The sequence below is a fragment of the Sabethes cyaneus genome, chromosome 2, assembly GCF_943734655.1.
Source record: "Sabethes cyaneus chromosome 2, idSabCyanKW18_F2, whole genome shotgun sequence".
NCBI classification, from domain to species: domain Eukaryota; kingdom Metazoa; phylum Arthropoda; class Insecta; order Diptera; family Culicidae; genus Sabethes; species Sabethes cyaneus.
In genome coordinates this window covers 5,931,646-5,948,370 of record NC_071354.1, presented here as the reverse complement: position 1 = coordinate 5,948,370, position 16,725 = coordinate 5,931,646, and the positions used below count along the sequence as shown (strand labels likewise).

General features: G+C 41.4%; 1 protein-coding gene across 1 annotated transcript in view; it reads right to left on the bottom strand.

Annotated features, from left to right (window-relative positions):
• Nucleotides 1-16,725, bottom strand: part of LOC128738985 (serine/threonine-protein kinase BRSK2) — a 45,250-nt gene that overhangs the window by 7,163 nt on the left and 21,362 nt on the right. Inside the window, exons 5-13 of the mRNA XM_053834510.1 lie at nt 5,664-5,814; nt 5,384-5,599; nt 5,131-5,330; nt 4,719-5,059; nt 4,491-4,661; nt 4,272-4,430; nt 4,048-4,214; nt 3,622-3,981; nt 3,416-3,549 (exon numbers count right to left, since the gene is read on the bottom strand). Of these exons, the coding sequence (XP_053690485.1) occupies nt 3,416-3,549; nt 3,622-3,981; nt 4,048-4,214; nt 4,272-4,430; nt 4,491-4,661; nt 4,719-5,059; nt 5,131-5,330; nt 5,384-5,599; nt 5,664-5,814 (1,899 nt within the window). The remainder of the gene's footprint in view (nt 1-3,415; nt 3,550-3,621; nt 3,982-4,047; nt 4,215-4,271; nt 4,431-4,490; nt 4,662-4,718; nt 5,060-5,130; nt 5,331-5,383; nt 5,600-5,663; nt 5,815-16,725) is intronic.

Below are 16,725 nucleotides of genomic sequence, written 5' to 3'. Positions count from 1 at the left end.
ATTCAATAATTAGCAAGGAAATCACTGTCCTGTGGCCCATAGGCTATGGGTATGTTCTAAAATGGTGACCAAAAACTAAGGAAGCCACAGCTATTAAAAATTTGAACAAACTTCAACGATTAGCATGTATGGCCATAACAGGATCAATGAAAAGCACACCTTTAAAGGCTTGAGAGGCTATCCCTCACTTGTTACCCCTGAGCCTGAATCAACATAAAATTAAAAAAGAAGAAAACTTATCCAATTTAATGCTAGGTTTCGTATTCTAATAAGACGCTCCAAAAACTGAATCAACATATTCAGTTAGAGGTTAAGAAAAGCGCCCTAACACTTAAACGATTGAAGACAATCCTCGACGGGGATAAAACCGGCCACTTGAGTATCCTAAATCTTCTACCTGTTGGTCCAGTTGCGGAAATGAACAGTCATTGGATGGAAGATAGAACCAACTATGACATCCCATACCATACACGGTAAACGAACCCTCACGTTCAGTATGGGATAGGGGGGGACCTAGCGTTTGCAGTGGTTCAATCAAGTTCTTTACCGACGAGTCAAAAATGGGATTCAAAACGGGTACTCCAGCACCCCAGCCCCAGAACAAGAATATCCGTAGTTATGGGAGACTGGCCAACAGTCTTCCAGGCAAAGATAGCAGTTATAATAGAATGTACAAACGTCTGTCTTAAAAGGATATAGGACAGACATGCTAATATCTGCATTTTCTGTGACAGCCAAACGGCACTAAAAGCCTTTAAAGCGTTTAAATGCTTATAAAAAATTGTCTGGGATTGCATTTGCTTCTTACGGCAACTAAGTTAAGTGAACTCGGTAAATTTATACTGGGTTCCTGGTCATTGCGGTAATGAGGGGAATGAACTTATAGCTCTAACTCTCAATTCACGGGTCCAAATCCATTCTGCGGAATACCTGACTGTGTGCTGAAGGTGAAACAATGGGAGAGTCGAACAGTCATGGCCAATTGGATGGTCGAACAATCATTCAAACACTCAAAAAAAATATAAAATAGACTTTAAGACTATGTACGATTCAGTTAAACGAAATGAGTTGTGGTGGATTATGTTGAATATGATTTTCCAACAAAAGTGACTAGGCTGATACGTGCTACCCTTGATGGTTCAAAATTAAGCGCCAACTAGCGATCGAGACATCGGAATCGTTTGTAGTATAGCTTCAGTTCGTCAGCGTAAGATTTTGTTCAACAATTCAGGACAAAGTTCACATCATTCATGTATAACAGGAAAAACAACGGCCTTGTGGTTTAAATGCCAGCTTATTCTCAAGCTATGCGCTTGAATTTTGAAGAGGATGAGAAAATTAATCGAAATATATGATCTACGCTCTACGGTATAGGGCAATCGGAGTAACTTTACCAATTGTTATTTTTCGGCATAGTTTTCGGATTCTCCGGAAAGTTCCAATCCTCCAGCTGTTTCAGAAATTTTCAGGTTAATAAATGAGTGCAACATTCGTATATACGCGTATTTCATGTTCGCTAATGTGAGTACTTAAGTTCTATACAATGTCACAAATTTATAATCGACCAACAAGCCGTAAGTGTAAGAGATGCTCATCTCGCAAAACTTCAGCTGATTTTGTTGTTCCAAGCATATCGAAATCTGGGGCCTTAATCGTTTCTGGCATGAGGTGATTCGGAGTAAAAGCAAAGCCTTGGCTTTATAAACGTCTTGGGTTTAGAAGGCTTACTTCTTCCTTATTCTACCAGCCGAGAGCCGGGGTAACTCTTGCCGTATCAAAAATCCTCTCCACTGTACTCGCTCCTGGGCTACTCGCCGCCAATTCATTGCGTGTCCCGATACACGCAAGTCGGCTTCAACCTGGTCGAGCCATCTAGCACGTTGAGCCCCTCTATTCCTGGTGCCGGTGCGGCTCGTGAAGAGAACGGATTTCACTGCAGAGTCGTCCGGCGTGTCTTGCGATGGGAAGCGTCGTTTAACCTTCTTACTCGTATTATTGAGCTCATCGCCGTCAATAGTCACTGTCCGTGGGAGGTGAACGTTATTTTCTCTGGAGACTCTTCCAACCATATATTTGATTTTCGAAGCATTGATTTATAACCCATTCCTCTTAGCCTCCGGTTGTAATCTGGTTTAGATTGCCTCCGCTGTCCCAAGTTTTCTAGTAATGATGCCGAAGTTCTCTGGGAAGGCAAGGAGTTGGCTACTTTAGCTGAAGATCCTCCCGTTTCGATGGCCGCTCGCTAGATCACACCTTCAATAGCGATTTAGCCGCAACCCTCTGTGCAATTCGAAGGGTTTCGATAGTGCCCCCAAAACACATCACTCCTTTGATAGCTTCCTTTGGTAGCTTTGATCAGCAGCGTCAGTTTATTCGGAAAACCGTACTCTTGCATTATCGGCAATGGCTCGTTCCGTTTCCTTCTATTATACCGCCGTAGAGATGCTCATCACTGCTTCCACCTTGCGCTCGTTTGTGACTAGGTTTTCCTTCTCTTTATGTCGGGTCATGGAAGGCAGTAAAGCTCATGCTGCTCCTGAAAAGGTAGCACCTTCTTCCGAAGATTTCCCTTTTGATAAAATTCCTAGTTTATGGGACCAGAAATTAAGAAAGAATGATCGAATGAGGTATAACATTTTTGTTCACGAATTTCACCGAAAACGACCGTCAACTATAACTATACAATATCCTATTTCGTCAGCATACCCTTACTAATATACCAGGATTCCTGTTTTTTAGAATCTAGAGGATGCTTAGGAGTTGTAAATATCCCGGGGATTCAACTGTTGGATTGTCATGTGAGAGTCCTGGTTCTAAAGCAAGGCAATCTGTGCGAATCCTTTGCAGGATTCCTTCACACGAATCTTTTTGGTTCATCCGGGTATTCTTGTACAGGCTCCTTAAGCGTTTGTCTGTCTCCACATTTTCAACTTACTTCAAGCAAAACTTCAACTGATTTTGTTGTTCCAACCATATCGAAATCTGGGACCTCCATCGTTCCTCGCAGGAGGTGGTTCGGAGTAAGCGCTTCCAGATCTATTGGGTTATTTGATACGTGGGTCGAAGGCCTCGTATTTATCATGTCCTATTCTTCAGTCAAAGTATTAGTGAGAAGCAGTTCGTTCGTTAGCTTTTGTTTATCATCTAACACCATCGCCGTTTCTTTGACTGTTTATACCATTCTCTCCCATGCTCCACCCATATGCGGAGTAGCTGGTGGAATGAATCGTTCTAGTTAAATTAGCCTATCACATGTTCAGCAGACTTTCTGTCCAGTTCCCTTTTTAATTTAATCAAACAGTTTACGCGCTTGAATTTTCCTAATCAATCTATTAAAATTTATCAAGGATTTTACGCTCATTCTTGGTAAAAATAAAAACCCCAGCATATCCGGGCAAAAAATCTGTTGACTCACCTTGATCGCACGGTTTTAATCTCGATCTCGTCCGACGAGACGGAATTCTTGTTAGAGGACGTAGCCGAAGATCGTCTCGCCTTTCCAATGCTGCTGTTATCGTAGAAGGTTTCCGTCTCAATGTCCGACTCTTGCTACGGAGTTAATCAAATAGCGATATTAAAATTTGCGCGTAACTTCTCCTCAAACGCACTGACTATACTTACGTGCTTATTGTAGTTCACCCGATCGCTCGAATCCGACCCGCACGATATGCTCTCGGCGACCGAACTCGTGGAAACCTTATTGTTGAGCTGATTGGTCGGACTGGTTAGTGCCGGGTAGCGTTTCGAGTAGACCTGCGCTTGGATGTGTTCGCAGATGCGCCGGAAACGTCGAATATTGCCGGAGATCAGGGTGAACGTGATGGCGAACAACATATCGTTCACATCGCCTTGCTTGCAGATCGTATTGATGTCCACTTGTATCCGTACGTGCCGCTGGAACATGGTCGGCCCTGTGCCGCCCCGCTTGTACTCCACACGAAACGACATCGGCGAAAGGACGCTGTGTGACAGTTCGGTCATCTGTGAATGAATCAAACAAAAAGGGGGGTTAGAAGGTACGGCTTAACGTTTGACCTAAACTCTTACCGATAGGAAAGCATGGATAAGCTGGGCTTTCACCGTCGCCAGGGGTCTCCCCTTGACCAACACCGTAAATGTTTCGTCCTTCTCCGTAGTCATTAGATTTCCGAACCACGATTTTTTCGTCAGCTCAGGCGACGACTCCGGCGTGAGATGAACTTCTTCAGTGGAAACTGTAAATTAACATAGCATCAAAAAGAAGCAGCAAAAAGAATGGTAAAAAGTTCTACTTTGCAATTTCCTCCGATGGAACTTTGGACTTCCCAGGAAGCTGTTCTTAATGTTTGTTAGCCTTGTTTTCCACATTTGCCCTTGTCCAGCGGTTACTCCGGCGAGTTGTGGGCTTCCCAAAATGGGTGATCCCGGAATGGCGTTGATCGAGGATGTCACTGCGAAAGAAGTGTTTCTTGTTTGTTTGTCGGTAACATGGCAATTAAACGGAGGCTTACTATTGTTGGAGTCCGTTTCCGAGAAAAGTCCCACCGTAATTGCGGGACCTGAGTTCGCCCGATGGTGCACCGGGGAAGCAGGATCGATAAGCTGTGACTTGCGGTCTCTGCTGGCATAATTGGCGTGTCTATTCACTACAGAGTTCGGCGAGGATGGAGGGTGTAGTTGAGCTGAAATGAAAGTCGATAAGTAATCATAAAATTTGGGACAAACGGTAAAACTCTCACTAAGTGGTTGACTGGAGTTTATGACCACTCCACGGGTCGGACTTTGATATGAGCTGCGCGACAGTGGAACGGACGAGGGCGAGCGTCGGCTACTGCCGCTGTGACTGCGGCCATTGTTAAATGTTTGCCTTCGCGAAGTCATCGGCGATCCTTCGCTAATCTGACCATAGGCAAGGCCACTGCTACCGTTGATCCTACAGGTGTCGAGCCGTTTCCGGGGTGGATCGGCTATTTCGATGATGTCGTTCCGCGGCCTAAGTACATCCTCGTCGTCCTCTACTGCCGGACGCCGTCGTTTCCGATCCAGCAGTAGAAAATAGATAACTTTTTCCGTGTTGTGGCTGAAAGAATCAAAGAGAAACAATTGTTCAGCACTGAGGTTGGAACCTATCATTCTGGAAGATTTGCTTACTTTGGGCTCAACAGCTCCTGTATTAGTTTATCTTTTTCCTTGAAGCAACCTAGCGAGCATATTGCATTCAACACATCCGTATCGACGGCGGAGGCATTGGGAATGACATGTGTTTGAACGACTTCCATCATTGGTAGCTCGAGTTCCAGTTCTCCCTTGCCGCCAGCGGTTACCCAAGGGTGCTTGTTGATCTCCGATAACTGTGAATAAACATATTAGAAGATAGTTAACCAAAAAATCTATCATAACCTACCGTCAGTCGCTTCTCCGGGTTCACCTCGATCATGCCTTTCAGCAGACTCTGACAGTCGGGCGGTACGAAGTGCGGAATGTGAAACACTCCCCGTTTCACCTTCTCCAGCAGTTGCCGCAGGTTGTCATCGTCGAAGGGTAACGCACCGACCAGCAAAGCGTACAGGATGACCCCACAGGACCACACGTCCGCCCGTCGGCCGTCGTATTTTTCACCCTGAAAAATCGAAAACGTTCATTGTCTGCAAGTTCGAACGAATCGGAGAAATGCTGTGAATTACCCGAATCACTTCCGGACAGGCGTAGTGCGGAGACCCACAGGACGTTTCCAGCATCGATCCGGCCGGCTGCAGTGACGCCATTCCGAAGTCCGCAATTTTGATGTTGTTCTTGTCGTCTAGCAGCAGATTTTCCGGTTTCAGATCACGATGGCTGAAAGAAGACACCCAGTCGAAGAGAAGAAAAACCGTAACAATCAATAAGGAAATCCGACCTGGACCTGGCTGTAGGAATTAGCTAAATTAAATTTCCCTCGATTTGGATTTATTTTCAATTGATTCCGGAAAAAGGCGAGGATTGTTCGGTCTGCCTATTCCTGCTAGGTATATTGTTCCAGTCTATGAGCCAGTCGTCGGTCGTATCGCTTGCTGTCCGTACTAAGATTTTGGAACCCGTTCAAAATTCAGGACGATAAAATATAATTAGATTAAATCTCCGCCTGATGATTCTGTTACCACGTTGGCACCAAAATATTCTAATGGAGCAAATGGTTCGTTTTACACAGCAAACAGAAATCAACAAAAATTATTCGACCATCATTCAACAAACGTGCAAACGTAAAAGCCATCCTTTACCAACAACGGTTCTGTAGCCTACGATCGAAGTAGGCAACGGACACAAGTGGATGGCATGGTAAGTGATTTTTTTTTGTTGTTTTACACCAACATAGTTTTCTCGCATCTCACAAAGTCGCGAAAAAAGAACTATACTTTCCGTGACAATTCTGCAGCAAGAAGCTGGTTGCAGCTGCAGCTGCAGCTCGGAAAAAGCACAACGAAACACTTAACGAACGCAACGTTTTAGCTCTCCCCCTTCGGAAAACCACCTTGAGAGCGACTAATTGCTGTCAATCGGATATCCTCCTGGGCAGGATATTTCATGTGATGGGAAGTTGTACCTACTGGTGTGTCGTTCGTGTGTGTTTGCTGATTAAAACGAAGCCTGCCTGTGATGAAGCAACAAAGGATGGAAAAACCATTGTAATGGTATCAAAATGAATATGCATATTTTATTTGAAAAAAAGAAAGTGGACCCAGGTTTCGTCCCAATGCATCTTTTGAACTATTTTGATATAGACTCGATTCCCTTTTTACGCGAGGGATAGATTCCAAGTTTTCTCTGAAGTCGCGTAAAAAGTGACTTTTTTGCACTCCTGCTTTTTTATCGAAAACTATTCCAAAATATTTGTAACTCGGTTATGATATCATAGAATGGATACACAAATTTACAGTTTCCAATATTGTACAACTGTCTCTACAAAAAATATTCTACATATGTATTGTACCTCACAGTGTGCCATGCGATAGGGATTATGGGCATAATGAGCACGCGGGGCGAAATGGGCACCATTTTTTCTGCGAAAGTACGAAATTTGTAATAAAACATGATACGCAATACATTACTGTAGGTACTACAGTATCTATTTTTCAAAACGATAGTGATCTCTCCTTTTAAAACACGGAGATATATTAAAAAACTTAAAGTGGTTCTCAAACGATGAAAAACTTATAATTTTGGAGCACTACCAAATAAGCTTTTACAATCGTTTAAACATTTTAATCAATTATGCGAACACTGCAACATGATGTATGCATTATACCTCACATTTCACCTTCGTTAAAGTTTTGATTTTAAACTGTAATCAGTGTAACAACTCGTTTTTACTTTAACTAATTGACTAGGCGCGAGATGAGCACTTCTATGTGGGGTGAAACGAGCACACTATGTCGAATAAACTAATCTCAAATTCATCTTAGTAGGCTTGTCAATTTTCTTGTTCATCTCGTCAGTGCTTGTTTATAGTGATGGTGCGTACATATAAAAGGAATTCCAGAAGACAGAATTGGTCAAAAACGGCCCTACAAGCGGTCTTGACCACTGTAAGGCGAGACGGAACATCCACGAAACAAGCGGCCAAGTACCACGGGATTCCAGAGCAGACGCTAGCTCGGTATGTGAAGAGATATGAAGCGGCAATATCGGGGTCTGAAGTGTTCCAAATCGGTTCTTTCAAGACCGTTTTCACTCCTGCTGAAGAACAAAACCTAGTGAATCATATTTTGGAAATGGAAGTACGATGCTACGGTATTACTACCCGTGAAATCAGAAGCCTCGCATATCAGCTGGCGAAGAAAAACGGAAAAGCCCTTGTGTTCAACACCAAAAAACAGTCAGCTGGCTGGGATTGGCTGCGTGGCTTCCGAAAGCGTTATCCGGAACTTTCGTTGTGTGCTCCAGAGGCAACCTCAGCGGCTCGATTATATGGCTTCAATCGGGTAGCGGTCAATAATTTTTTGATGTTTTGGTCCAGACGATGCACTATGGGCCAGAAATTAAAATTTCGGGACAAATATATTTGCGGTTAAACGGCATGCCTCAGCTCAATGTGGTCTTCGGCAACTTTTTGAATGAAAAAATGATGCATCTTTTGAAGGGGTCGTCCAATATTTAGGTGTTACTATAACAATAATTTAAGTAATAAATTTTTGAGTGAACTTTTTTTCACCGTTTTGGTTTCAAAATATTAAAGATAAACCAATTTCAAGTAATTTTTCTGAAGATATCAAACTTCTACCTTTTACCCATTTTCAGCAATAGACCTTTGTTTATAAACGACCCCTCGAATCACATTTCTTCTTGAAACATATTTATTTCAAAAGACAGCTCAATGTGATGTTCAAGACAACATTTTGTGCATAAAAGAGGAATATTTTTGGTGAAGACTGTTTTGCTTTTTCTGTATTAATTAATAAGATATAACTGTTTTTAGGCTAAATACCCTCTGATGAAAAATGTGTATTTTTTCAAGGGTGGTGTCTTCGGAGAAGTAAAATTATAAAATATAGCGCATCTTGCTGCATTATTAGGGTGACCATGAATTCACCTTTAGGGTGATACAAACTTTTGTTTTCTTAAATAATTTAAAAAAAAAGTTTTTTCTCCAAAAGTTGCAGAACATACTAAAATAAGCAACTTTGCTGAATAAAGTAACTATCTATCTCTTACTGGTTGCGAAATATAATGATGTGTTAAAAAAGACCACTTAAAAATCAATTACACTCAGAAACTTTTTACACGATTATTTTATTGCTTTAAAATGTTCTACAAAGTTATTCAGTATGCTGAAATACATATTTTCTGTGAAGACTGTTTGACGCTAGGATGCATATTTATTAAGTTATAAAATGTATGAAAAAAAAATCCGCACTATTCCCAGGTATTCCCAGCGATGATATTCCCAGGTATTCTCTGAAATACACATTTGGGTAGATAGCTTTAATAATTCCTTACAAAATGGTATGCAAACTAATTGCAGATACTTGCAGATGGCTAAGATATTCGGATTTTTCATCAGATGGTTTTTAACCTAAAATCAGTTATATCTTATTAATTAATGCATTTAAAGCAAAACAGTCTTCTGCAAAAATATTCCTCTTTTATGCGCAAAATATTTTCTAGAACATCACATTGAACTGTCTGTTGAAATAAACATGTTACAAGAAGAATTGTGATTCGAGGGGTCGTTTATTAACAAAGGTCTATTGCTGAAAATGGGTAAAAGGTAGAAGTTTGATATCTTCAGAAAAATTACTTGAAATTGGTTTATCTTTGATATTTTGAAACCAGAAAGGTGAAAAAAAGTTTACTCAAAAAGTTATTACTTAAATTGTTGTTTAAGTAACGCTTAAATATTGGACGACCCTTTCAATATATGCATCAATTTTTTATTCAAAAAGTTGCCGAAGGCCACATTGAGCTGAGACATGCCGTTTAACCGCAAATATTTTTGTCCCGAAATTTTGATTTCTGGCCCATAGTGCGATGGCGGAAGGCAACTTTGCTGCAAGCAGAACATTCAACGTCGACGAAACATTCGTGCTTATCGTAATTTGAGCAATATTGTCCTAAGTTAAAATCCGGTTAAATTAGGTTTCATGTTGTTTTTAGGTGCAAACAAAAAGATCCAAGGTGCTTGCTTTGAAGGGTAGCAATCGCCCAGTTAGCTTCGAGGTACGATGCTGGTCTAACAAGCTAGTCGTCATATGTTCGAATCTCGGCTAGGCGGTGCTTGCTAGATAGAGTCAGTAGGATTATTACACTGGCCCCGTAATTTTCAGGTACTCTAACAGCCGGCTGCGAAGTCTGTCGATAAAGAAGGGTAATGTCTAATGACGGTTGAAACCCACGGCCTTGCCTTGCTTTGAAGGGTCGGCGACAAGTCGGATCGGTAACAACTGCTGAGAGAGGGCTATTATCTACAGCATGCATTTGCATGTCTGCTTCCGGATGCTTCATTCCGCCGATGATGATATTCCCTAGAGCTCGACTGACCGAGGTCCTAAAAAAGGTGCCCCTCCGGACACGCTTTTTGTTTGCAACTCATCTGGGTGGATGACAATGATCGAATTTAATTCTTGGTTCGAGCATTTCCTGCTCCTGCTAAATAAATAAATAAATAAATAAATAAATAGATGTGAGTTTCATGGGACCACTGAAAACTGCTTTTTCGAAAGCAGTCGAAAATTATCTGAAAGCGAATCCTGGTAAAGTTGTTACCCTTAACGAAATCAGCGAGCTATTTGGGTTTGCATACATGCAAACGGCCAATGCAAAAACGGCCCAAAGCGGATTTAGTAAAACCGGCATTGTTCCGTTGAACAGATTCGTGTTCGAAGATAAAGATTTTGCCCCCGCAGATGTTACGGATGTCCTCCAAGAATCTGATCCAATCTCAGACAACGCGCCCTCAAGCAGTAAACACGATGCAGCTGCCGTGCCGAGTTCAACGCTCTGGATTGTAAGCCAGGCTCATCTCAGAACATGAACAGTTCGATTGGCAGTATTGCAAATAAAACCATTTCGACCGCTGTATCGTTGCGATCGACCTTGCTCACGGTTTCTCCTTCTGACAGCATGCCTCTATCGAAAACAAGAACCAGAAAAATCGTTTGTGGTAGAAAGAGGGAAAAGGCATGCAATATTACAGGAAGCCCTTATCGGAATAAGCTGAAGTCCTTGCAGGCTTTGAAGGATATAGGCAACCTGAAGAAAGCCAAGAAGGTAGATCAAAAATCTATTTCTAGCAATGTTTTCGAAACCGCTAAGCAGGGGCGGACTGGCCCACCGGTACGACCATAGTTAAATGAAAAGGATAATTGTTTGACATGATCATTACTAAATAAAGTGGCTCGGTACGACCACAGATAGACAAAATGGTTCGGTACGACCATTGACAAATGAAATGATTCGGTACGGTCATTGCTTGGTAAAGTATAAGTATATGGTTCGGTACGACCATAGTTAAATGAAAAGGAGTAATTGTTTGACATGATCAATAGTAAATGAAGTGGCTCGGTATGACCACAGATAGGCAAAATGGTTCGGTACGACTTTAGGTAAATAAAATAGTTCTGTATGACTTAGAATTGAACGGTTTGGTACTCAGCGTTATGCGGCCATTGAAGAGAGAAATGGGAGTTTGGTACTGGGAGATGACGACGGACGAACTGTAAGCGCCATGTTTCCCAGACCAAACAAGTCTTCAAATGGCGTGGCCAATCAGCACCCATGTAGGAGAAGGATCACAGGGATGAAGACCCGGTTCGAAGGACTTCCAGGACGAGGAGAACTCCAAGCCATCTCCAAGTTTTCATTCGCTTGGCATACGCCAACTGATTGACCAGCTTGGAAAACTCCTCAGATTTTTTTTCATCACATTTTACCTTGTAAGAAGAGGGGAGATGTGGGGGTTGAGTATCCCTGGAATATAATATCACATTGCATTATTGTAGTATAGGAGCGAGCATCATACAGCTCTTTGCAATGATGCCCCGGGCTAATATCGCGACGAATACCATGCGTTCGGTTCGCTATCGTGTCAGCAGCCATCGGTATCGCCGACATTCCAGTCGCGTCGATAGTGCTAATTACTAAGCAGCCGGCACTCTGCCAGTCGTTCGCAGTCATCCGAAGCGGTAAGTCTTGGGCGAATCTTAGTGCTAGTGCGAATCAGACATCGCACAAATACCTTGCTTATAGATGCAGGATTCTTATAGGAGAATCCAAGAGTTTAATCCCAGGGATAGCTACGACCCGGCACGGGAATCGCCTGCACTATGAACTGTTCTGTTCTGACGTGTAGACGCAGTAAGCTACTCATATATTGAACTATTGACATCCTATCATTTATCACGCAAATCAAATCAAACATTCTTGCTGCGGCAGATCCTCCAAAAAGTCCATGAATACCGAATTCAACGCACAATTATTTCATTGATTTCAAAGTTGCGTATGATACCATCGACCGTAAAATCATGGCCATTCTAACCTCGCAGGGGACTTTATCAACGTGATGGTTCCTCATGTGGGCTGTTCAACATGCCATTACAGGATGTTATGAAAGGAGCAACACACAGGCACAATCTTCAGCAAATCTAGTTAGTTCGTCTGCTTTGCCAATGAAATGGATATTGTCGACAGAACAACATCTGTGGTGGTGGCTGAACAAACTAAAACTCAAAGTAGCGAAAATTGGGTTAAAGAAAAATGCGTCCAAGCTAAAGTACCGTGAACCGCTAATATGACGCACACACTAAAAGCTGGTAACTCGGTCCTAATAACGACTGAGTTTGTTTTGTTTCGTGCATCGAGCCGCTATGCTGCCCGTTCTCCCGGAACTCAACACTCGACAGTGCCTGAGTCGAGTCAAGTTGCACGACATGAATTACAAAATAGAGCCCATAATCATTCGATTTATTGTCCTTGTAACGCTGATGTCTTTTGAGTAGATGTCGTTTTTCGTGTTAATTTACTATCATAAGAATATTGCAAGCTGGGGCCCCTAATCTCAAAGGCCCGGTGGGCCCTTTGGCTCCCAGTCCGCCCCTGGTTTTGTCCACGGGCTGTGGCGTTCTGCCTCACATAATGATTTTGACTCTTGCCAAAAATCGTCAAAAATAACAAAAAATACTGGTTTTTGTTAGGAAATTTCACCAGGAGTAAGTGTAAAAAAAGATCCCAAAGTCTTCTAGAAGTTGAAAAACGTGGAACAAACACGCCGTTGCTCTGAAAAATGAAGTTTTGCTTAAGCGGTGCATTCTGCACCACCTTACCCCACACATCGACTCACTCGGTAGTGTTTATTCTCATCTAGCGTCGAATGACCTAGCGCTGCTGTTCGGTGATTACAACCAGTCCAGTTTACTCTCGAATGTTCCTGTAAACGGTTGTCCTAGCATCGTCTACCAACGCTCTCCGCTTCCGCAGCTTGCAATGTGCTCGACGGTTTCTGTTTCTACGACCTGACACAAATTAATTTAGTACCAAAGGTTAATCGCTTGTTAGGTCTGATACTTCCCAATGATCTCACCATACAACTTTGCTCTTTTATCAAGGCGTCCGAACCTATTACCACGTTTAAAGCCGATCTAAGTGAAAGGAAGACGGCTTGCCTGTTGATCTGTTTCTAGACAATCGTACAGCCAACGTTGCTCGCGATAAATGCAACCTCTTTGCTACACACTTCAAGCAGGCTTTTAACCGTTTTCCTACTTCCTTGGAATAAGTTCCCTCTGCTGTTTAGAAACCCACCTAACGAAGTCATATCAACCTCACCGTTTTTAGTGTATCGGAGGAAAATGTGGAAACTGCCATCGAAAAATTAAAATTTTCGTTTACGGTAGGACCTGACGGTATTCCATCTTGCATCCTGAAAAAGTGTTCTACTGTTTTCGCTGGACCTCTTTCACTTTTGTTCAATGCTTCAATCCAGCAGTGTAACCCAACAAGCACCGAAGCTGAATTAAAATGCTACTGATTTGGTCACAGCTGATTTAACTCTGAATACAGGTGGTAGACGCTGAATAAATTAAAGTAAAGGCCTCTGTATTCTATAAGTGATTAAGCAACCAACGAATGCGCTGTAAATCAGCTGCTTCACATAATAGTGTCACAAGCAGATTAGGCGCATCTTCAACTTCTCCACAACCCGTCAATATTCTCAATAATTGATTGTGCTATACTAGCTGAATAAACGAATTGTCATCTTAATAAAAAGCCCTCCCAACAACCATTTATGCGCTGATTAAACATTTTAGCAGCTATTAGTATTCAGCCATAGCTGAATATGCATCGAATAAAATTTATGTAAACAATTCTACAATACTTATTCAGCCGAAATTGGAGAACTTATACAATCTATTTCGTTTGAAGCAGAAAAAAATACTTGTTAAGCAATTATATCGCCTTTTATATAACCTCTGTGCGCCTTGTTTCCAGCTTTGCGCAAATTGCTTATTTAAAAACGCGCAAAAGCCTCTATTAAGCTCGATTGCAACTTGGAAAGCAGCTATAAGCAAGCCCGAAGCTTGATAAAATCACTAAATATACATGTTTAAGTGCTGAAAAAAAGTTTTTATTTCTAAAACTAAACCATAGTTCAGCCACAGGTAGAATAAATTCAGCTATAAAAGCGTTTGATCAGCCTGAAGTTGTTACTTGGGTAGCTGCTTTCAAAGCTGCAATGGAGCTTAATAGAGGCTTTTGCGTGTTTTTAAATAACCAATTTGCGCAATGCTGTCAATTCCATTTTTAGAACGAGAAATAGTTTTGCAATGCTTTTTCAGTCGCTTAATCAACGTCTCATCAACCTTTATGCAGCCAAAAAATAATCTATTTTTAAATTTCAAAAATGGAACGCGTCCAATTTATTTTGCTTTAGCGTCATAAGCTATATTTGAAATTTCGAATAATTTCCAAAAACTTTCCAATTAAATTCTACTATTTATATTTATTCGTGACAGATATGTATTTCGCCTTCGACATGCAGGCTTCATCAGTGTCTGTTTTCGAAAAACCTTTTACACTGGATCGCCCTAAACCAACCCGTAAACAGCAAGAGCAATTGATGTTTACGAGTTGATTTAAGGCGATTCAAACTGCATAAAGTAAGCACTCAAATGGCGTTTGACCAAGCGATGTTTAAGCTACTTTGGGTTTTTCCAAACCCGCTTTCTTCCAAAGCTGATAAACAAGCTTAATAGCGGATTTTTATGCTAAACAATCCGCTTCTAAACAGCCATAAACATAGAACCGTTTTACGGTTGCTTAAAGGTGTTAAAGTGGCTTTACAAACTAATACCAAGCTTTCATTCGGTTCACAGCACACATACTGCCAGATCATAGAGTGTCGCAATTCGACTGGCAGAAAAAATATGTCAGTTATCGACATTATCGTCTGCTTCAAGTGTAAAGCCATTTTCACTGTCTGTTCTGCAGATGCAGATGGGGCGGATCATATGATGAGTGCTTATAGATCAGAAGATGGCGGTTCAATTCCCGAAAGATGACGACATGCAATTTTAATTAGTTTGCATATACGAATTCAAGTTATTCAAAATTTAAAACATAGCATACGACGCCTTAGCAAAATAAATATGACGCGTTCTATTCTTTTTTAAATTTAAAAATAGATCATTTTTTGGCTGCATAAAGGTTGATAAGACGTTGATTAAGCGAGTGAAAAAGCATTGTATCCTCTATTAAGCTCCATTGCAGCTTTGAAAGCAGCTACCCAATTAACAATTCCAGGCTGATCAAACGTTTTTTAGCTGAATTTATTCAACCTGTGACTGAACTATGGTTTAGTATAAAAACCTTCTTTCAGCTCTTAAACATCTAAGTCAAGCTTCGGGCTTGCTAATAGCTGTTTGAAGCTGTAATGTATCTTAATAGAGACTTTTGTGCGTTTTGAAATAACCCATTTGCGCAAAGCTGGAAACAAGCGCACAGATATAATGATATAACTGCTATAACTGTTAAGCGATATAACTGCTTAGCAAGTGTTTTTCCGCCTCGAATAAAATAGGTTGTATAAGTTCTCCAATTTCGGCTGAATAAATATTGTACAGTTGTTTACATAAATTTTATTCGATGCGTATTCAGCTATGGCTGTATAATTATGGCTGCTAAAATGTTTATTCAGCGCATAAATGTTTGTTGGGAAGTTCCCTAATCTATGGAAGGAATCGGTAAGTGGTTTCACTCGTACCTAACACACCGTAGGCTGAGTGTGAAGATCGGGTCCGAGTTTTCCGACTCGTTCAGCAACATCTCTAGCGTACCACAGGGGAGCAACCTTGAACCCCTGCTCTTTTCTCTTTTTATAAATAAACTATCAGCTCTCCTGCCACCAGGATATCAGCCTTTTTATGCCGACGTTGTAGAAATCTTTAATGTAATTAAAATGGACTCCGAACTGAACATTGAACAGCAACGCCTTATGGATAAATTTGAGGATCAGTGCTCGAATAACATGCTCCTTTAACCGTAAAAATAAGCCTGTAGCTTTTGGTTACATTTGTTACAACGTGTCTATTACTCGTACTGTTTTCGATCTTTGTATTATGCACTTGTGAGGTCTGTTTTGGAATTTGGATCAGTGATCTGGTTTTCATATCAACAAATTTGGATCGCTAGAATCGAAGCAGTACAGAATAAAATCCTACGGTATGCTTTGCACAATCTTCCATGGCGCGATCCCAGAAACCTTCCGCCATGTGGAACGCTGACGTTTGCTTAATTTGTATACTTTTGAAAGAAGATCTACCAACGCTCAAACCTCGTTGCTGGCTAGATTGCTTTTAGGAGATATAGACTGCCCCGCACTTCTGCGTCAACTGAATTTGTATGCTCCTGAACGACACCTCAGAACTAGGTATTTCCTGCACCTACAAGGACTGAATGCAAAATACGGACTATACGACCCTATCCGAAATGCGGTTCAACGAATTCTACGGGTGGTTCGACTTCAATTTGACGATAACTTATAACTTTCAACGACGACTCTGTAGTAGATGATAAATTTGTAATTGTACTATTGTATGTATTTACTGTCGTATGCGTTTATATCTTGTAGACCGCCAAGAGTTCGACGTTTTTTGACAAATAAACAAATAGAAAGCACTTCGAAGTGCGATAGGATGTCTATTATCACCAGTACCATCCGTCCATAATGCGAATCGTCCATTATGCGTATCATCCATTATACCTAATGTCCAATCAGCT